The sequence below is a fragment of the Aythya marila genome (genome assembly GCF_965140915.1).
Source record: "Aythya marila genome assembly, chromosome: 5".
In the NCBI taxonomy this organism is placed as follows: domain Eukaryota; kingdom Metazoa; phylum Chordata; class Aves; order Anseriformes; family Anatidae; genus Aythya; species Aythya marila.
This window is the reverse complement of record NC_139046.1, coordinates 26,986,343-27,009,649: the sequence shown is the minus strand read 5'-3', so window position 1 is coordinate 27,009,649 and position 23,307 is coordinate 26,986,343. Positions and strand designations below refer to the sequence as shown.

Genomic DNA, 23,307 nt, shown 5'->3' with positions numbered 1-23,307 from the left:
CCCCAGTGCTTTCTCCCAGCTTTGAACTAAGTGAGCACTGGAAGCAATGAATTCAATCACTGGCATGTTCCCTGCAGGGAGCCTGTTTTGCCTCTTGGTCTTCCTGGTGCACAGCAAAACCTCCAGAAGTTGTGTAAGCATGTGTGTGGATACCTGGGGTCACAAAAAAAAAAAAAAAAAAAAAAAAAAAAAGCTGGTCAAAATTTCTCAAGACCCCTTACTTAATAGGGGATGAGACTGCTCCAGCTTCAGCAGTTTCCACTCAGCTCTGAAAAAGCTTCAGCAGCTGTTAGTGAGGGGCCAAGGATGTGAGGGTAAGTCAAGGTGAGAGGAGGAAGGAGTGACCCTCATTCCCACAGCCAGACCCTTACCCCACAGGCCAGGACACAGCCTGGGACAAAGCACCCGGGCAGCCACACAGCACCAGCACCCTGCCAGCATGGGAAAGCCCCTGCCTGGCATTACACTAGCCTCATGGGGGTGCTAATTTTATCCTGTCTGGCTTAGCCAAACTCAGGGATGCCCTGGGTCCTCTGCTTTTGCTCTAGGACCAAACTGTCATCACCTCCCCAGTACCCCTGTATCCCACAGCCACAATTCCATCTCTCCCAACACACCTGCCAGAGGGAGGAAGTGCTCCTAATCCCAGTGTTGGCCAAACAGTTCTTCCATCATTTCTTAGTTCCTAAGCTCAAGGGTTTTGCACTTTTAAGGTGTTTCCACTCTGAAAGATGCACCTTCCAGAGTCCCTTATCACTTTCTCCTGAAATGTCTGGTGTCCACATTTCACCAGAAGTTGCCTAGCTCTGCTCTTGCATGCACCTTGTTGAATCAGAATTTAGCTGAACCAGCTATCTTCCTATGTGTCATCAGTAGCCCTGCAGAGAAAATTATAATTGTGGGGCAGGGAACATACTCATTTCTCATTCATTTTCAACACATGACATGATTTACTTCCAGGATCCTGCTCAAACAGGGAAGATGAAAGCAGAGGTAGAAGAGATTCTTTCATTCATATCCTATCACCTATTTTTATGCACACAGCTTTTCCCAACTCATCCAGGAAATCCATCCGGAGCAAGCCCAATCTGTGGTATGGCTACTGTCTCCCCAAAAGACTTACTCTGTGATCTTTCCAGTGAGCATTTCCACAAGTCATGGTAAAGATTTACTTGTGCCATTTCTTCTGTTGTTACTCCTTGTGTTGTCCTGAGCAGCCTGCTCTCTCACTGACACTTTTTTTTTTTTAAGTAATACCCTAGAGAATGATCACCTTGCACCATCGCTTAGCCAAACCACTGTGGCTGAGATGAGAGAGACAGCATCTGCTCTCTACTAATTATTTTTATCCCTATAATCCCTGATAGGTGCACATAACCCCCCTAGACTTAAAATGGGGATTGACCGGGCAATACACAAACCATCATGTATTATGTTCTCCCTTCTGTTTCCTACCTGCACACGTGCCACGCAGCTTTAATCAGTCCATTAGCTCACCTGGAGCTACATGCTGCAGCTCCCAGTCTCCAGCCATGCTGCTGGGCCCACGGAGGGAGCTCTGCTACCGGCAGGTGCTGTGCAAGTCTGCACGGTGACAACGCATGTGGAATGGCCGCAGCCTACCTCACAAGCCCTCTGCCTTTGCTCAAAGATCAGTCTCATCACCATGCTCTCCATTTAGACCAATTTTCCCACAAAGCCACTCCATTTTTTACAATCATCCAAGCCCCTGATAAGATTCTCAGGAGTAGGTCACAACAGAAGACAGGCTGCTTCTAATTGACTGGAGATACAATGCTTCTATACATGATAATGTTTGGTCTGTTGCCTTTTCTTGATTTTTTCATGTCCTTTTCCAAGCTCTGGCCTGATTTGTCAGCTTGTCACGTTCCTCCCTAGGTGTATCTGCATTTCCAATTGTTATTCCCCCCATTTATTCTGCACTGATCCCAACTGTATGTGATTACTTCTTGCATACACAAGATTTATCTGAGGAGCCTACTCTTGTACTTGTTAGGGAGGACTGCAAGTCTTACCACTGAATTTGAGAGCAGCAGGGTTAGTTAGGCCTAGGCCCCATGGGAAGATTCCTTCATTGTTATTTTCTCTTCTTCTTGGATTCATCTGCAAGTTCCTAGGTTTGACGTTGGCCCCAAGGGGGAAGGTTTCAGTATCCCTCCTTGCACTCTCCACTGCTCTGACACTCCACCTTGCCCTTCTGCCATCTATATTTCAGCTAAGGATACTGTATTTAACATGTACTGAGGATGTAGCTACACTGTAGTTAAATTTGTGCCTGACATAACCCTATTAATCCTCTGAGCTTCAGCAAAGAAAACTGTGGTGCGTTAGGTTCCTGACATCATTTCTGTTTTTAAATATTTGGATTTGTTACCTGGAAACTAATAGGCATGGGCATTTACCTGTGATTTTAGTACTGCCCAGTTTCACCTGCTACTTCACTTTTATACATTTCATTCTCTTAATTTCTGTCTTTATGTAATCATTGCTCTCATCCTCATTAGCATTTCCTCTCTCCTTCTTCCCATTTCTATCTTTTTTTTCCTCTGTCTCTTTAAAATTAAATATTGCCCAGCACTGCCCATGTGGGTGATGTGAATGCTAAGAGGGAAGGCTGCTGTGGAGACTGGATTCGAGCTGCCTCGCTGGGAATCAATGAGGCATGGAGGGCTCGTCTAGCTCCCGAAATGCTGAAAGAAACCAGGGCGTATCAGTGGCAGCTGAATATGCACTTGAGAGGAAAGAAGGGGGCCCACCTCTGAGCGCCTGGCTCAGCCTCTGAGATGCACCACGCAGACAGGCAGAGGTGGCTGCTTTGGTAATTGAACAGGGGCTAACCTCAGGGTGGCTTTCCACATCTCCTGCAGAAGTGAGATTGCTGGATGGAGCCCCGCGGAGCAGCAGGGGTTTGCAGGGAGCAGACAGCCTGCCCTGCTCCATCTACCCAGTGAGCTATGAAACACAGCTGGTACTGGCCTTGCTACGAGGATGCAGTGCTGAGAGAGGAAGGAGCTGGCTCACATGCAGGCAAAGGGAAGGCAGGTCAGGGACACACATTAACCCTGCCATTAAACTGCAGGGACATATGAACTGTACACAATACCTAGGCCTTAAAACTACACCTAGGCAGACACACCCCACCCAAATCCACCCACAACATATCCGCTAGGTGCAAATACTGCACTTACCCCTTCATGTTCTCCCCATACTTCCTCAACACACAGACTGCCCACAACACCCCAAAACAGCCCCATAAACCTCTCTATATAAGCAGATACACATGTACGTGCTGCTTCCATTCTTCAGCCATCTCTCTCCCCCCACCACGCTCCCATCTTCTCTACTATTGCCTTTGCACACTGTTGCCTCCTCCCTCCCTCTCACCATGGCAGTTGTGCTCCTTGAAATTCCACCCCTCCACCTGGGAGTTGCGAGGAGACCTCCTTTCCTATGGAGCAAGACTCCAGGCAGCAGAGTGCCCTCTCTAAATGTCACAGGTACTTTTTTTTATACCTAGCAAACGCAGGCACCCACCTCTGATCTCAGTGCTGTAGCCTACTGAGGGTTAATGGTGACACAGACTCCTTGGATACTGCACTACCTGACTGCAAGCACCAAAAGTGATTTATGTTATTATTTTCTTTGGGGGTTAATTAGGGGCTCGAGAAAGTAAAGGTCTGTCAGTGCCAGCTGGAATTGGTCTATTGCAGCCAGGGGAGAGCAGTCTTTCCTCCCAGAGCCCTGCTAATGCATCTTTGTCCCGAACAGCCCCTACCTCTTTGCCCAGATCCTCGCGGATGACTTGCTCAACCTCCTGCCTGGTGCTCTGCGGGGCCTGGCTGTGCAGCACCTTGAGGGTGCGGGTGTACTCCTCGGGCAGCAGGTAGTCCAGCGCTCCCAGGTGCTGTCCCACCTTGATGAAGGTGCCTCGGTTGGCGCAGCACAGCTCCCGGAGGCGCTCAGCAGAACGCAGGTGCACCTGTGGAGAGAACAGAACATCAGCCAGGCCCCTTTGCTGCCTGTTACACAGCAAAAGGGACTTCCATGTGTATCTGCACCGTGCAGATGGCGCATAGGCATCATGATCAGTGACAGAAAATTAGTTTTTGGCTCTGCCTTGGGCTACATCCTTGAGCACACGATGTCCACCCACAGGCAGCATTGGTTCATCACTGTGATCCATCACTGTGATCCAGTGATGTGAGCCCCTGTGTGAGGAATGTTTTAACAATTCGTGTCCATAAAGAACAATTCTGTTTGAAATGTTTGAATCCTGTCTGCCTCTGGGCCCTGCACTGGCAATTCAATGCTTGAACCACAGCTGCAGTGTGTCCCAGTCTCCCCCTCATTCCTCATTCTAGCCAATTTATCACTTCTTAAATTTATGAACCTGTTTGCTTTTGTTATTCCGGACTTCTATTTCTAACACTGCTATAGATGTGTCTGTGAATGGCTGGGGAAGAATGTTTTAATTACCCGTGTGTCTGGGAGTTTCAGAACAACTGATAACAACTAGTGACTGTTATGGGATACTATGTGGATCTTTGGTATCTGGTTAGGGGGGGGCCGAGAAAGAAGCTGAAAAGCGGCTGGGAGACAAGATTTGAAGAAGGTGTTCTGTAAACTTGGGATGGTGCCCAGTAAGTATAAAGGGGAAGAGGAAGACTGCGAGCCTTCAGCATGGAAGACCCCTAGAGACCCCCAGAAGAGACCCCAGAGGAGACCGCGCATGCTCCAGTAGGAGGGACTGCACCCCGGAAGCTAATTTTAATAATCTATTTTTTTAGAAGTAGTAATGAATATGTATTAGTCTAGGAGCATAAAAATCAGCTGCTTGATGTAACTGGTGTGCGTCCTGGTGGAGCGGAGACTCCCGGTGCACCCAGCGCTGTTTGCTTACCTCTATTCCTTTATATTCTTTCAATAAATCCTATTTTTTTATTTAATCCTAATTTGAATCCTGAGCCATTTATAACACCTGTCAAAAGGCAATTGTCAGGACCACAACCATGGTTAGCAGACTCAAGGAGAGCACAGTGAAATCAAGTGAGGAGAAAACCATGGATACCATCCCAAGAACTTCCAGAAAATTGGAAGAAAAGTTAAAAACATCATTAAAATCACCAGTACTACAAATGTCTCTTTGGCAGTGAGGAAGGGCACTATGTGGGCCGTCCTTCATCCTCCTCTGCTCGCTTCAAAACACCACAAGGGGACATTGCATCTCTCCAGTCAAGCCACGTCTTAGACTTACTGCTCACATCGCCGAAGTCCACTGACACAGTAGTTTTAGAAACTTAGGATTAGGAGACTTGCCAGCTTTGCTCACATTGGCCAAGAAGCACCCAAATGACAAAACTTATCGCCCACCACTTGCCCAGTCTGGATTTCAGCTCCTGAAGCTCATTCTGCCGCTCAAAACCAGACCAGCCACCACATCTTCTAGTGACATTGATTTATTCTGCCTTTATTGCTCTCACTAGGAATGCCTCCTGCCAAGGACACAGCTACACTCAATATTCTTTAATAAATTTCAGATAAGCTTACCCTGATACATTAATAAAATCTAAGCAAATCAATGACAAAAAAAAAAAATGTTCTGCACCCATCTCCTGGCAATGCCTGGCACCTATCTGAATGGAAGCTCCTCATTCCTCTGGCTTCCATGTCGTATGTCATTGAAGGTCAAATCCTGTGTCTGTAGACCCCATCCGCCCAGGAGACACCAAGATCCTGTGAAGAACTCCAATGAAAACCTTACACACACGGACACACACACACACACACCCCTATTCCCCATCTGCCCTCCACGCCAAGCAGCACGGTGTCACATCACGGGACAGGGTGAATGTCTCGCTTGTGGGAACGTGTCAGGGGACAGGCTGGGTGCTGAGCTGCAAGCACATAAAATACAGGCCTGGGGGAGTGTGAGGAGAAAGCCTGATGTGAGAGTCTCACACTCCGTTTGGGAGACTTGACAGCTTGCTGCACGCACGCACACCCCCCCACACTTTCCTAGGTGGGCACGCACAGGCAAGCAGAACTGGCACTCGGAGCATGCTTGTCCCAGCACATTGCCTGCCCAAAATACTCACAGATGCACAGGTAGAAAACAACATCCGCAGGCATCCCTGAAGCCTCCCATATTATTGTGCTGCATTTTATGTACCTGCTTTAAAGCTCCTGCTGTAACAAGCAGGGCTCTGCCCTGGCTGTTTTTCTGCTCTCCTCTGTGTGCCAAGAGGCAAAAGCAGGCCAAAAGGGAATAGGGAAAAGGAGCTGTGAAAGCGGCCGAGAAAGCAAGAAGAGCAGGGAGGGAGTAATGGGATGAAAGAGAAAGGCAGTGGGAGGGAGGGAGCCAGAGCAGCTGGGTAGTTTGTCACAGCACAGGGAGTTCAGCCCATTACAGGGAAACAGCTTTAATGCAGCTCCAATAATTGCCCTCTGCACGCTGCCTCCAGCAGGGGAGGAACCCCCCTGCCGACAGCAGAGCCGTGCCTGGCTCCCCCCAGGGTGTGGGGCCAGCTGCAGCCCAGGGCACAGGCAGGAGCCAGGCCCAGCTCCTCGCAGATACACTCCAAAATCTCCAGCACTGAGCGAGGGCCAGCCAGGGTTTGTGATCCCCCCAGATGCATCAGGAGCTCATCGAGAGATCCCACAGTGCTGTGTGGCTCAGGGCAGAGCAGCAGCAACCCCAGGGCAGCCAGCTCGGGCTAGAGGCACCGGCTCCAGTGTGCCCACCTGCCCCATCCGGATCGCCAAGGGCTGGCAAATGACCAAAAGCAGCCAAAAGGATGGAGAAGTCACATAGCTGAATGTACAAATGAACATACACATGGATGCAAGGTCATGCCTGTCACTTTACGCCTGCAGTGGAAGAGGAAATTTCAGCCCTCCCAGACTTATCCATCTTACAGAGAACTTGTTTTGCCTCATGAACTCAGCAGTCCTCAACAACAGAGATGAGGGCATCCTTACAGAGGGCTCTAGGAACAAAACAGCTCAAAAACTCTATGCACAGCATCCTCCACAGTGCTTTCATGATTGGTCTGGTTAACACTCCTGAGAGAGAGCCACCCTGGATGGTGGTCAGGACCAGGGAATGCCAGCTCATGCCTCTCTTAGATAAAGAGATGGCCAGACAGCATGTTTGGGAAGAAGGAAATCTACCTGTAGCCCTGAATTTAACAGAACTCCAGTCTGCATTGAAGGCAGAATTGAGAATGAAGTGGGGCTGTGATTCCAGCTTCCAAAGTCTTTTCTTACCAACCAGGTCAGGATGTTTAGCAGAAAAATGTTCCTAATGTTATCTATTAATTGCCTGGATCTCTGCAAGGCAGGTCATGGTCCAGACATAGCATTTGTTTCTCTGATATATGACCTTTTCTTAATCATAAGTGAAGTGTCACATTCCTTCCACAGTGTCTGATGCTCTTGACTCACATTACTGTCCTACCTTTAAGAAACTGGGTAAACGGAAATCCCCCAGAATGGCTCAGTGCTTTTCTCCAAGAAATCTCACAAGATATTGCTCTTTGTTACACATGCAATGCTTTGAAGATTCTTCTTATCAGGGAAAAGAGCTAGGAATAACAGCTAGTTAGACATGGACCTGCTTCTACGCATCAGGCCTAGGAGCACCCTGTAGAGAAAGGAAGCATTGCACATACGGAGGATTACCAATTATCCACTGGCCCACCGCATGGCTATCAGACCTATGTGGTTTGCCTAAATCCTGGGTAGAGTGGGATTAACACTGATGATTAAAGTGGTTCCATGTGGGCCATAGTGAAGGCAGTAAGTCTCAGGTGTGGAGAGAACACACCTCTGGGATGAAGCACACACTCTGCAAGCAGAGGTGCAAAGGGACAATTTTTTTTATTTATTTTTTTTAAGCTTACCCTTGATGTACAAGCAGATCTGTTCTGTGCAAGTCATTTTGATGCTTTTGAAGAAGTTTCTACCTGGACCAAGAGCTGTTCTTCAGAGCACCAGATGCACAGGTGTCACAAACAGGCAGGCACTAACCCAGCCTTAAAAATAAAGGAACTAATTTAGAAAAAAATAAATACCAAAGTTAAAACACACTGGTGCAAACCTGAGTATCGGGTTTGTTGACAGATCTGGTGTTAAAAGGGCTCAGAAAGGCCATTGAGGACAGTAAGGTAAGTGGCGAAAGCCGTTCTCTGCATGAAAAATCCTTCAGAAAAGTCATTCCAACCCCGAGGGGCATCCTCACAGCTGGCAAAACGTGAAATGAGGATTAGGAATGCAGAGAGAAAATTTGAAATGCAATTAGTCAAAGACATAACAAACAAGTCACCAGAAATTCCCGATGATGACTGTTGCCTCCAGGAACCCTACAAACACAGATGCCTCACAAAGGACATCAGGCTGGATTTTGTGGAAGACAGGTCTGGAAAAGCTGCTCCTTCCACTCACCTACCTCCACACCGGACAGCACCCTGGGACAGGTGAGCAGGACCAGCTCCACACCACCTGGCTGCCCACTCACATCCCACCTGCTCCCTACCTGAACAAGGGAGGGGAGGAGATGCCCTCTCATGCCACCGACCATTCCAAGACAGTATTTCAACAATACATCTCCAGAAAACACCTTGAACACCTCAATCACATAAAAATTACAAATGATTTTAAAAGGTAGCTGAAACATTAATAATCATAACAAAAAGGGGATCACACATTAAAAGTGTTAGGAAGGAGAACAAATGTTGCCCTGTTTTTAAGAAAAGTCCAGAGTAATCTGGGAAATTATAGCCCCATTAGCTTTTATTCTGTCTGAACTAAATTAGTTGAGACAATAATTACAAAGAGTACCAAAAATAATCTAGCTAAATGTGATATGAACAGAAAAAGCAAAAGGAAAACAGGGAGGTTAGGAGGAAAAAAAAATCATTCTTCACCAGTCCACTAAAATACTCGGAGCATGTTAATGCAACAGTCAATGAAAGTAAAAGGGAAGATATTTATCAGGACTTTCAAGTGGCTTTCAATAAATTCCTCCACACACACAAAAAAAAAAAAATCAAGTAATTATTAGACAAGATGCAAGAACACTCTTTTACTTGTTCATTTCATCCCATTCCCTGCTCAGAATTCCCTCCTTGGCACACCAAGCCCAGCACTACAGAAAGCAGCAGTGGGGGACTTAGTGGTTAGGACAAAAGTGCCACATTTAGTGGTGTTTTTACCACAGCTCCATTCCAGCCTGAGCTGAGCAGTTTTAGACAAGGTGATATTGCAGAAGCCCTGTCCACATTAGCACCTGCAATGTTGTTACTTCCAGGGAGGCTGAACTAGCAGGAGAAACACCAAGAAATGTGATGAAAAAGCAGGTAGAGGTAGTACCCACAAGGCAGAAGGGGCTCTCTACTACAAATGAGTTGCCTGCATCGCTGTCAACAGCTAACATCAGAGCATCCTGTTCCACCCCCTCCTGCACCAAAGTTTAATTTCCCTGCTAGCGGTAGGAAGGAGAGAACAGTGCAGTGACAAAACTTCCAGGAGAAGCAACAGAAATTATTCTCCACTATGGGAACATAAACCCTGCTACATCCCTACCAAAGATAGGCGAGCAATCAACAGACGGGCAGATCACCCCCAGCATGGATGGCTGCAAGGTTACACATATTGGAAAGAGCAATTTATCCTGCCTGCACACACTGATGGGCTCTAAATTAACTGTAACCACTGAACACTTGCATCATGTTGCTGTGGACGGCTCAGTGGAGGCACCTGCTCAATGCACAGTGGGGGTCAGGAAAAAACAAACAAGCTGCTTAACTGTGTTTGGAAGGGGAAAGAAAAAAATGTTAAAAATATCAAAATGCCATTGTATAAATTGAAAGCGCAAACCTCACCTTGGATGCTGGACATACCATCGTAGAAAGAGGTATGGAAGAAAAAAAAACAAGAGGATAGAGAAGGAGAGAAAAAAAATTATCATGGTCCTGAAAAGAGCCCATAAAAAGAGATTTAAAATGTTATGGGGCAGTTTTGATTAGAGAGTTGATGCATAAGAAAGAAAGGAGTTACATGAAAAAATAAAAATCAAATCTCCCATTCCTATTTCCAGCTCTCACAAAACAGCAAATAATAGGGCATTCCACAAAGCAACAATCCTTTTAGTTATTTTTTTACATCCCATTTTGCACAGTACAGCATTAACCAATGGCACTCACTGTCAGAGGATAGAGAAGCCAAGAGCTTAATGGAATTCAGAAAGGCTTTAGACATTTATGATAAAACAACCATACCTGATTTAATATGGAGCTTTTCATCTCTAAAAGTGTTTTTACAAAGCTCTTTACAAAACTCAGGATCGCTATCCCCCATTTTACAGACTCATAAGAACATTACGTGTAATAAAATGTCTAAAGGGCTTTAAACACTCTTGCTCAAGGCATCAAGACAAAAATTACCCTATTGATCGGCCACAGTGAGAGACAGAATGCAAACAGGGTGCACTGATGCTCCCAGCATCATTAAAATCTCTTAAGAACCTATTTGGTGGATTCATCTCCCACACTCCAATTATATCAGTCACCTCTTCTGCTGGGGGTTCAACTGGTTTCCAAAAATCTTCTGTATCAGCTAAATTCTCTATCACTGCAAGGACTTTGGACGCTGGTGATGTCTGTGACTCCTTGCTTTCTTCCCATGGCACAGCAGAAGTACCACTCAGGGTCATTTATATTAAGCCTTTGGGATGCTGGGAGGTATCTCGTGGTGCAGGGTGTGTGGAAACATCCCAGGTACGTATCCTGTGGGCTCTCCCAGGGATGTCTGCAGCAGCAGGACACTGCACTGGAAAAGCCAGGCTGCCCCTTGGACTCCGCTGTCCCATACAGTGGAAGGGAAGACAGCATCACCCTCCTGCAGTGGGTATCCCCAGAACGCCTTCAGCGATGGGTGGAGACAACACATGTCACAGGAGACAGGAAAGCAATCTAGACACATCCCTTTCTCTTCCACACCTGATGACAGGGCCACGTGCACGTGACTGGTAGAACTACAGAATGGCTTTAAATGACCCAGGGCAGCATAAACTGGAGAAGAACAAAAAAGTCCACTCCCACTTCACACAGATAGGGACTTCAAGCAAGTGCCACGCCAAGTATCTGTGGATCTGTGAAGATGTTTAGGGAGCATGCAGCTGTTGGTGAGGTGAACAGGGTACTTGGGTCCTTTAAAAACCACAACAGAAAACCTAGAACCCATTGCAGCAACAGCGTGGTTGGGTCCAAGGGGCTCTTATCCCCTCTTCCAACCACTGTGAGCACACAGTTCATATAAACTGCTATAGCCTGCACTAACACTATCAGCCTGGTAATCAAACTGACTGACAGCAGGGATGCTGCACTGAGACACAACTCTAAATGGAATTCTTATTACCTCTTTTATATACTATCTTTTCTGCCTGCTTTTTACAGAAGCTTGATCTTCTGCACACCAGATATTTCCCATTCAAATGCTTCCTTACAGTACGACTTACTGATCACACTGCTGATGGCAGGCTGAGCACACATCTTTGGAATTGGAATAACTCCTGGTGCAGCGTACCCCACAATCAAATACTTCATTATTTGTGTAAGGTACATGTAACATTCATATGGGTTTGTCTGTGGATGTCTAACCATAGGAGACCAGGGCATTTCAGGAGTCCTCACTTCAGCAGGTGTGTTGTCACCCTTTTAGTCCTGTACTTTTTGGTTAGTTCCACTTAGGGCAAACCCTGGGTAAAAAGGCATCCACCAATTCTCAGTTTTGACTGCCAGAGCTCAAAAGAGTCCTAGCAGAGATCAAAATCCTTCAGAAGTTGTAGCACAACAGCAGGTAGCCAGTGGGACAGCCAGGAAGTAGGAAAGAGTTATAGCTTGCAAAGGATACAGACTTAAGGGATCATCTCTGTCCTGAAGTGACAAGGTCATAGCCCCTCAGTTCCATGTCACACAACCAGCAGGACGGCCACTGAACTGCACAAACAGAAGGATATACGCAGTGAACCTCTGTCAGCTGAAATCTGGTGTTGGCCTTACATCACCAGTGCTAAAGCAACTGAAATTAAAGCAAACGAACACATTTCACCATTAAATGAAATCCTCTCTGGAAATCAGAAAGTTTGGAAAAGCCCACTCCCCACTAAACAGATACGCAACCTCTCACCCTTTGAACCATCAAAACTGCGAATTTCCATGCAGAAGCACCCGCAGGCACTGACCTCCCACCTACAGTGCACTAATACCACAAGGTGATTCTCAACCATTTGGAGGACTGGTGTCTAACAGGCCTAGCAACAAAGCCCTAGTTAGAGACACCCCGTGATTAGGGACCCATTTACACTCGGCTGAGGTCCATCTCTTTGACCAGTCTCATCCAGGCTGCACTGGGAGGAGGAAGCAGCACTGCTCGACCCCAGCGCCGAGCACCAGCAGCCACCTTGCTGATCTCTGCCGGCTGGTGCATGCACAGCCAGCGCCGATCGGCTGCTTGAGTTCCATCTTCATTTTGCTCCAAGCTCGGTCATTTGTGCTCTGATTATCTCTCATTACTGACGACCTTGCTGTAATGAGTTTTAATCTGCCTCGTATTAATTAGAAACATTTTCATTAGCCAGCTCAATTTTAGGTAAATAGCTAATAGAAGCAACTGAGCTGCAATTAGTTATCTGTGGGGCAGTTCAGGAAAAAAATCAGAAGGGAGCAGCTGTTCCCATCTAAACACCTCTGTGATATAATGCAACTATTCTAAGTCTCCTTAGCAGGGACAACAAGGAGTGCACAGAAGGGATGGTCAGATACAAGGGAAAAATAACAGCTGAAATAACTGGGATGTTGCACTTCTACAGCTATGGCATTACCTGCCCAAGCTCACCAACTAATGGTTCCAGATCAAACTGCTGAACACTGCAATCTGAGAGTCAAGTTGATCCCTTTCTGCCTCCAGACATCACAGGCTCATAGTCTAGGAGCCTTAACCATAAGACTATTTAACACTCTTACTGCCAGTTTCACATACACCTCTGAAAGCATTTCACGAAGGCAAACCCTCTTTCTTCTCCTTTGATCCAAGAAAATGAACTCATACGAATGAAACAATTCAACTGGGTCCCACAAGGAACACCACTGGCAGGACTGGGAATAAAAATCAAAGCTCCCAATTCTGTACTTTGTGCTATATTACCTACATGACACACCCGACACAAAAGGACAGGCAGAACTTTGCAAAAAGACCATCTCTTACCAGTCAGGTTTATCTCAGAGACATTTTTTGCTTCTAGCATCTATGCCTGTCTGTTTCAGATGGTCTCTCCTTCACAGTTAGAGAAGCTGATGATTTACTGTAAATACACACCAAAGTAACACCAGGGCAGGTATCACCTCACTACAGATATGAAAGTTAAACTTTGGAAGGTAAAAAGGGAAAAGAAATTTACAACGATAAGATGTTCTGAAGCCTCTGGGCAGTATGGGAAACTTACATGCCAAAGCCTGATCTAGTTCTGAGGAAACTTGGAGGGCACCAATGCAAAAGGAAGGCTCATTTCCATTCCATATGTTAAATCAGACATTTTGTATCTCACATAGCTCCCTCCTATCACTGTCATGCCTTTATCTTTTATTTACAATGCTAAGACAACCCCAATGCTGTTTTCAGACCCTTTTTGCTGAACCCTTTTTGGGTTCTGACAGATCTGCAATGCACCCACCAAGGATGTCCGGCACACGGCTGGGCTGCTGGACTGGCAGAGGACTCACGGGGCAGTGCAGGCACTGTGCCACACGCCAGGACTCTGCTGGCAGGCCGTCTGCAGGCTTACCCCTACATCCATCCCCCAGATGATCTCACACAGGTATGGAAATGCCTTGTTGTATCCACCTTTCCTATTGGGAAGGAAAAGTGCTGAGCTGTGTCCAACACACGGCATGAAGTCCATTCTCTCTTGAAGCTGTTTCCAACCCTGAGAGAAGTGCTCTCCAGAAAACAATACTCCAAAAACAACCCATGACACAACAGACCCTTCACACAGCCTCTCTTTTGGGGTAGGTACACTTGCATGAATGGCACCTACTCATCAAGATAAGTTAAGATCAGGTCTTAAGATCAGAGCACCCATGGAGGAGAGGAACTCACTCAGCACCGCGGCTGCACAGAGACATATGCAGAAGCTGCACGTGTCTTAATCCATTGATCACAGTGCCTGCAGCTCCTGGTACAGAGGCAGGTGAAACGATAATAAATGTGACACAGCATCTTTCAGAACCTTGCTAACAAAATTAATTCAGCTCAGCTTGGATCAAATCATGTGGGCTGGCAGTAGAAACAAGCTGAGGGTTGTAAAGACACCATCTTAAACGTCTGTGTGTTTAGCTATGGGGGGGGGCACCCAGCCATCAGTCCGATTAAACCCTGCTTTTTTTTTTTGTTGTTTGTTTTTGCTATTTTCAGTTGCTGTAAGGAGCAAGATCAACTGAGATATGTTATATTCACAAGTGTTCCCTAAACAGAAACTGCTGACAACACACCCTACAGATTCCGGAGACTAATAACCTAACAGCAAGAAATAATTTTGAGCAGCAAAAATTACCTAAAGGGAGAACGCTCCCCAGACAGCCATAGGCATGCAAGGAAACACTGGGTAGGCAGTAGCATGGGATGAGAGTGCTGGTCCTGGGCCATGGGGAGGGTGGGGAAATGAGCTCAATCGAGGCCACAGTAGGGATTAGCTGCCACTGAATCAGTTCTGGCTATGCACAGGGAAGCTGCACACTGGGGAGAAGGGTATGGAGATGGTCTCTTCACTTAAAAAAAAAAAAAAAGTCCAAAATCCCAGATAAAGTAGAGCGAGCAAAACAAACAAGGCGGAGTATGTCAGGAGCCCCTACAAGACAGCTGAACCAGAATGGCATCAGGAGTTTCATGATTTGCTTTAATAATAGAACTAGGTGATACCGGGCAGATTAACTTGGTAACATTTTACAACTGCTCAAGAGGTCAGACACTGTAAATGGGAAAGGAAGCACACAGAGTGTTACCAGGTATAGCAAAGAGGTGGAAGATGTGATAAAATCAGTATCAAGGCCATCTGTTCAATGCTGAATATTCCTGGCCTCCAAAGGAAAGTGAAGGAGCCTAGCAGCAGAGATGAAGATGAACATCTGACAGCTTCTTCCCTTAGTACCCATACTCCATCCTGCAATAAAATGGCACTGGAAAAGCCATGGAGTCTGGATGAACCACATTGACTGGCAAGGTACATCAGGATGGATGTTCCAAACAGAAGGAAAGATGGAGAAAGCTCAGCAAAGTCTCACCAAGCTCAGCAGCAGTGGGCCAAGACGGGGTAGCGTCACACAGTCTGCTCTCCCCAGTGTGGGGGTGCGGGGAAGAAGGAAGCACAGAGGCAGCCATTGCAGCTGGAGGGGAGAAATCGTCACATCCACTTTGTCAGCACCACAGAATCCGGGCTGACATTTTTCTCTTCCCAGCAGTCGAATCCCACCCTACCAGCTGCACGTCACAGCTGACCTCCAGTCAGGACCTATCTCAGTCAACGTCAGGCGATGAAGCCCTGCGACAGCAGCTTCTCCCCCTTGTGCATATGCAGCTTCTCTCCTGGCAGGTCACTCCAACGGCCGGGACAGCACAGCAACCAGGCTCCCTCAGTCACGGCCACACAGATGAGCACCAGCACTCACAGTTTGGTCACAGAGCACAGAAAGAAGAAATTCCATCGCAGCCTCTCTAGAGACCTCAGTAAGACATTGCCTTACCAAATTGACAGAGGCAGATTCTTTTCCCCTTCTTTAGTCTGAGAAGCTCTGACCTTTAAAGTACAGCCCTCTTCCCAGAGGAACAGGGTGCCTGAAGAGGAGAGAGACAGCAACACATGAAATACCTAGAAGTGATTAAATTAGATTGACTAGGAAGTCAGGAAAGATAACAACCATGGGATTATGCTGTCAATTCCAAAAAACTGCAGTGACTGTCATAGCACTACGTCCAACAGAAGGAGAGTGGCTGTGGCGGCACTAAGTCATCATCAGTGGTATAGCACAGGCCTAATTTAAAAAGGCCTATGATGAAGAGGGAAAAAAAAAAAAAAGAAAAAATGTCCCTTTGTTACTCAGCAGATCTGTTCCCCTCTGGGTATCAGCCAGAGTTGCTGACTTCAGTGAAAAACACATAAATTACTCCAGCTTTTTCCTCCAGCAAAGAGCACAGAGCTACACACCCAGAAAGGCTGCTGGTGTCTATTGGCACCCCAGCAATGATCCCACCATGGGAGACTGAGCTGATGTCTCTCCTGATCCACGTACAATCAATAGACTTGTTAAACTGCAATTAGAAGGTCAGATCCTTCCTCACAGCCACTCCTCTGCTTTCATACTGGAAACATTAGGTTTGTATAGGTGCCAATGGGAGCAGGATTGGGAAAAAATGGACTTATGTGGGTGCTACTGGAGATAGCACTTGGTCTACTGAATCTTCCTGGCTGCACAAGCAACAGAGAACCTATAACGGCTTTGAGGGTGCCACTTAAAAAAAAAAAAAAAGGCATGAGATAGCAGTTCAAAAAAGTAAAAATATTTGACATGGCATCACGTTGAGATAAACAAACCAACAGCCCAGGTGAACCTGTATGTTGGTAAGTCATTATCCAGAGCAGATTACTTTTGCTCCCACCATAGGCAGAAGGAATTACCCCCAGCAGTACCAGAGACAATTGCCTTTATTGCAGTTGGTATCACAACGAACAACACTTGGCTGGGGCTCACTGAGGATGTGAAGGGAATAAAATTGAGATCATCTTTATAAAAGCTTACATATTCAACATTTTGCCCTTTCCATTGCCAGGTGTTGAGTTCTCTCTCTCATCTAAGAGATGAATGAGCATCCACAAGGTAGGGATGCCGCATTTGTAAATGTCAAATATATTATAAGAAACAAGAGGAAAAGAGTCAGTAAAGCTGTTGAATGTCTTCTTTCATTCTAAATTTAAGAAAACAGAGCATCCCTCCACCTGCAGACTCACTGTAAACCACTATTTTACTTCTGAGAAACTGGGTACAACAAGAAATATTGTCAGTGCATGGGGAGCTGGGCACAAAGCCAACAAGAAAAAGAGCAGAAAGCCTCCACCTTCAGGTTACCTAACCCATCCAAGACCACAGTGACTGGTCCATAGTCTGGACGAGTGGTTCAGCCTAGGGCATTCTGAAATGATCTCTGCCCAATTGCCTGCGAAAGAATCTCTCTACCTTTATCCCCCACCCTCCCAGAGAAGCAGCTACAAACAGCAAGAAATGGGCTTTATCCAGTGGAAATCTAGGATAGTTTTTTTCTTAATATGAGATGCTGATTACTACAGATCACCTCTGCAAGTACCCCAAGGAGCAGGGTAAGAGAAGCCTATTCCATCATCACTCAATTACAACACTTCTGTGGACAAAACTACAAATCTGGCAGCGCCTGCCACAATTTGAGAAACAAAACATCATCTAGGAGGTTTCCGTCTGAATCTCATGTGGCAAATGTTGAGGTTCCTTTGAGAAAAGGACAAGAACCTGATATAAGAGACTAACACCAGACAAAAAAAAAAAAAAAAAAAAACATACAAAGGTGACACTGCAGTGGAGACAATAGGCAAGAGAATCTTCATCAAAAGACAAGTCAAAAATAGGCAGTTTCTAACAAAACTTGCATGCCAAAAAAGACCACAGAGAATTGCCATCATGCAAGATTGACATGAAGCAAAGCAATGAGAAGAAATCAGATGCTAGTAATCCAGAAGCAATGCTGTCTGTGACTTCCAGTATATTTAAGATTAAAATATTTACATACTTGACAGAGACGCAGAGATCCTATGAAGGAGGCCGAAGTCACAGTGAAACATTAACAGGCCTCCTCCAGGAGGCAGCTTTAAGTCTATGTTAAGTCTGTTCTAGATCCTAAAATAAGCTCCTTCTTAATTGTGTGCTCATCAGCACCTCGGATTCACTGGCATCCCACAGTAGGCAGTCAGTGATGAGATGCACATCTCACTGCGTCTTTGAATGCCCTGTAAGCAAGTCTATATAAATTGTTGTCCTGACTACACATAGCTGGGTGAACTCCTAAATGCAGCCATGAGCAATTTGGGTATTTCTAACTCCTGTGCTCTTGGGCTTGGACAACGCTTCAGTCACAGGGAGGCAGAGTGCCACAGTCACTCCCACCACAGGCTTGCAGCTGTCTTAGGGCCACCCCACACCAGTCCTCAGCATAATTTAGGACAGGTAGTCTGCAACTTACAGAGGGACACGGGCAGGCAGAACATCATTGGCTATCTGGAACTCAACCAGCACATCGGATCTGACATTCCTCACACCAGGAACCCTCAGTTGCCATAAAACAGCCTAAGTAATGACTTTGTCTTGTTCTAAAATCCATCGAACCCACACATCCAGCATTCCTCACTTCCAAGCCTTCACAACACTGCTCACCCATGACCCCACCAGTCCAATCCCAACCACGAAGACTTGCCCTCCATATGGCAATACCCTGTCTCATGCTGATTTTGGCATGCGATACCGGGAAGCCAAAAGCTCAATAAAAGCAAGTTTGGAAACACATTCTACACACTATTCCTAGGCTTGCAAATCCCTCATCTCCAGCAAAATAAGTGTTGGTTTACAGTAAAGCACATGTTCCTAACAGTTATATGGGAGCTGTTAGATTTTACTATTCAATTGCCTGAAAGGAGGAAAAGAAATCTCCTCTGTTGGCCTATTAATCTGTCATAACGAGACTCTTCATAATTAATTTGTCCCTAACAGTTGCTTTGTAATGATAGCGAGAGAATATTTCAGGAATGGCAATTACCTCTGGTGTCAAAATGATGAGGAAAACAAATGTTCAACCATCAACAAAATGCAGTGCCTTTTCCACTCCCACCCGATGGTGGGTGACAGCACTGCACATCGGAATTACAGTGCGGTTAATTACTACGCATGTTGCAATTGAGAATTCATTTCCCTTCTTGAGATGAAATCTGTTGAGCAATGCAGGTGGAAGGAGGGGCATCTGCTACTAGGATGGTGGTTGTGTCTTATCTGTACTTTATTTCTTTAATTAACTACACATATGTCCAGTAATTATAAGCAGTAAATGTTTTTGGAGATATTTTAAGCAACCTTCCTTCATTAGCTGCATATATGCCCGACCATTTCAAAGATTTTGCAAAAGGGCAGAATGTCTTTTTTTGTTGTTGCTTTATTTAAATTTAGTATCCTTCAAACAAAAGCCACAAACCTGCATTAGTCTTTCAATACTAATATGAAATGTAACAGCCTCTGTAGGCTGCTCGTAAATGAAAGAGTTTCTTGAACTGGAAGCTCATTAAATTTGAGCACGTTATGGAACCTGATGTCTGACTATTTTGGGAGTGAGATTTCTAGGAAAGAAGTTAAAGCATGCGTAGGTGCTCATCTCTCCAGGTGAAGATCAAGCTCAGCCATTGCGGGGAACCTTACTCTAGAAAAGGACTGGGAAGGGAAATTCTCCTGGCTCAGCTGCTATTGACACAAGCATGCAAAGCCGCAGCATTGGAAGACCTGCCTGGGGTTGACAATGAATCCACACAGGACCTGGGTCTTGATTTTCTCTGAAAAAAATCAATCTTGTGGCGAACCTTTGCCATGTGAGGCACCAGTAAGTGCAGTGCTGGGTGAAGAAAGTCTGTGCCCCATCTGGTAAAAGCCCTGCAGGAGGGTGGAGTAAGTCTGTACAGAGACAGCATGGGAAGCTGCCTGTGTTCAGATGGGAATACACCAGGAGAGGTGCCTGTATAAAGCTACTGCTGCTTGCATTTTGCCCAGTCCTGAGCCACACCAAGCTCTTGCTACCCCAAAATCAAAATACAGGTTTAGAAGAATCAGACATCACCCTCGTTCCTGGTACACACAGTCCCTAACCTGTGGCCTCTGGGGCCAGTGAAGGTGGAGGGAAGCTGCAGTGGATGTAAGCCCTGGCGGTCAGGGAAGCAGGAGCTGGTACAGCTCTTGGGAGCCCTCCACACACAGCAGGTTGCAGATATCTCATCTTCAAGTGAACAGCCCAGCACAAGCACCAGCCCAGGGTGAGGAAAATATGGCCCCAGCTAACAGCCTTGCTGCTGCTCGCTCCCCATCGCTCAGGAGTGATCATTTCATTACGACGTTGCTCAGTCAAGGATCACCACTCTGTGTCTTGGCAATGGATGTCTCCCAATTCAGATTACCACAGCAAAACCTCAGCTTACTGAAAGAAATACAAGCAGGGAAGCTGTCCTATAAAAGAAGAGATAGAGAACAGGCACTACCAGGGCACTGCAGAGATGAGAAAGCTCCTGCTGGGCTCTGGAAATGTCCAGCTGCGATGCCTGACTGTGAACACAAAGGAAAGGGCTCCGGGGAAGAAAGCCTATCTTCCCTACTTCTTTTCACACAACAATCCTACAATAAACAAATAGGAGTGCAAAGCCTGCTGCCCTTCAGCAATGCTGAAAAAAACAACTTGTGTTCAGAGCAACCCTACGATAACAAACAGGCTGCATGGATACAGAGTTCACAGGCAACTCAAAACCAATATATTTTCCAACAGAAACTGCAGGGGCAGTAAAGGCATTTTAGGAGCTGTTTTTTTGAAAAGCAATTCTGCTAGTGACCTTTTCAGTGAATTTACCTCTAAATTCAGCAAAGCTGGCAAGGCAGTAAATGGGTGCAAGCTTGGCAGGAGGCATTTCATAAAGCACTGTGCATGCGTGTGTATGTGCAGTCTCACACGCAGCTTCATTGTTGAAGTGGAGCTAGGAACAGAGCAGAGGCTGTATGAAGATGACCCTTGCCACTATGTTTATCTGCTCCCTGTGGGCCCCTTCCAAGTCACATCAGCTCAGTACACTGACAAAAACAAGTTGTTACTGGTGTCAGACCTGCCAAGATGCTGCTGCTGCAGAGGAGGGAACAGCAAGCTGCTCTGATGGTGCACCATCAGCACAATTTGCAGTCACTCAGACAGGGCTCTTTCTCTCTCAAAAAAAAAAAAAAAAAAAAAAAAAAAAAGGAATGGGAGAAACCCCAAACCAATTCTATTGGGATCAGAAGTACACTTAACTATGGTAGCAGGGAATGTGATTACCATTTCGGATTCACTCAAAGCCATCTTTGACTCTGTCTTGGAAGTGGCTATTTGAGCAGAAATGCTCACATGCTGAACACACAGGCACACATCTACACATAGACACACCTCTGTCCAGATCTACTGAAATGCAGACATGTTCACATCAGCAGGTTTCTAGGCAGGGCATAGACACCATAGTCAATAAATTAAGCAGTAGCTTCCAAGCCTGGCGTTGGATTCTATGTTTTGCTTTGTCTCTAGACAAACTCAGAGAAACAGCTGCCTTTTTCTCCCAGTGGACAGGGCTTCCTCAGCCTGACAAAGTCTGGCCTGGCCCTGAGGCACTAGATGGAGAAAGACAGCAGAGTTGCCTTCAGGGATACCTTTACCTCAAGTATGCAACTTGGGTAGCCCTCACACAGGTGAAAGGGTTTGTTTGAAAGCCACCAAGATGCCTTCCACATTGCAAGAACTTCATGGAAGCGTTTGCAAGACACCACCCAGCACAGCCATCCCCTCTGCACTCACTTCCCAGACCAAATGAAGACACTGGCTTGACAGGTAAGGTAATTGTGTGCTACCCTCCAGCACATTCTTTTATCAGATACACTTTGGGGAGAACGTGATAAGGTCACTGGTTTAGCAGAGCAAATCCACAGTTTTCAGCTCTTCTCTACAATTCCAACCTGGCCTGCTATATGAAATATCCTCTGCATGCAACATCAGTCTGTCTACCTGTTTCAACTTTGCTGTACTCTATCCCCATATGAATGTTTACATATCTATTTTTCCCCAATCTCAGATAGTATTATTTCAATTCTCAAGACAGATGTCTTCTTTTTTTTAAATAGGTAAAGCACTGGTTACCTGCCATCTCTATTGATTTAACAGGCAGCCTCCAACAACCAAGTTGTTTCAGCTTCTGTCAATTCCCATGAAGGGCTGGGCCATTATTCTTCTGAGGTCCCTTCCAACATGGGCTTTCTGATTCTTTGAGGTTATCTAAACCAACCTTGTGTTCAAGGCTACACAATCCCTCATTAAGGAAACATCCTATCAAAGGGTCTGATCCAAAGTCAATGGGAGCAGTCTTAAGTTCCTTAAAGTAGCATCCTATGCAATCCTGCTTTCTTTTTGCTTCCTTCCCTCTTCAACTTTGAGAAATCTTGTGTCTATCTATTTGCAACACTCATACCTGGGATGAAAATCTAGGCAAATAAGTCTCAACCACACACTCTTCAGAGCCTCTCTTTACAAGTCTGACCTTGCATTAAGGTGTTCATTCCACATTAGGTCTCAAGGTGTAGTCCAAACACTAGATCAAATAAAATTATTTCTTCGCTTCCCAGTTGCTCCTTTTATAGTGCTCCTCATGGTGCAAGCTCCTCACAGCCTACATCCTTCAAGAGCTCCCTGATGGGTTCCTCACTGCACCAGCTGAAATGTTCTTCAGATGTTCCTCTGGCTATTAGGTACCTCTTCAGAAGCTGTAAGGATGCAGGGATTCAAATGCAAAGGGATAGCCCCACCTGGAGGAGAGAAGGCAAAATGCTCGCAAGGCCCATAGCTTCATTCTGCTGGGGAGCTGCCAGGAACGTGCAGGACCACTTAGGAAATCCTCTGCACAGACCAGAAGCATGCCTGACACCTCACCCATGCTCCTGGAGAGAAGCGTTTCAGGAATGAGGGTGCAGAGCCATCAAGACAAGTGCAGTGGATGAGGCACTGCCTCTTTTCCCCTCACCTCTCTCCTTCCTCCTCCTCCAGAAGTGTCACAATGGCCCATTTCTCTGAATAAATCCCTGCAGAGGACTGAAGAACATCCTGCTTTGTAGGCACACATCCCAAAAAATGGACCTTCCTGCAATGCTACTAAATTAAAACCTAGTGATGTTGTGGCCATAACGTTCAGCTGACAGCACTCTAGAAAGCAGAAGGAGGAAAAGGAAGTTTCTTATGATTGTAAGATTTATTTTACAGCTTGTTATGTGTTTTCAGTGCAAAGCTTTCATGCTTTATGTGTTGGCAGGAAGCTTGCTAGACAGCAGCGCTCAAATGGAGAGTCATCAAGCCTACAGCTGGCCCTGCTAGTAGCTTCTTTAGACTGCATTAGCACCAACCCTG

At 46.0% G+C, this 23,307-nt stretch overlaps 1 protein-coding gene across 2 annotated transcripts in view; it reads right to left on the bottom strand.

Moving 5' to 3' along the window:
* ADCK1 (aarF domain containing kinase 1) overlaps positions 1 to 23,307 on the bottom strand; it is a 79,359-nt gene that overhangs the window by 44,563 nt on the left and 11,489 nt on the right. For both annotated transcript variants that reach the window (XM_082760810.1, XM_082760811.1), the window contains exon 4: positions 3,797 to 4,000. In XM_082760810.1, coding sequence (XP_082616936.1) covers positions 3,797 to 4,000 — 204 coding nt within the window. The remainder of the gene's footprint in view (positions 1 to 3,796; positions 4,001 to 23,307) is intronic.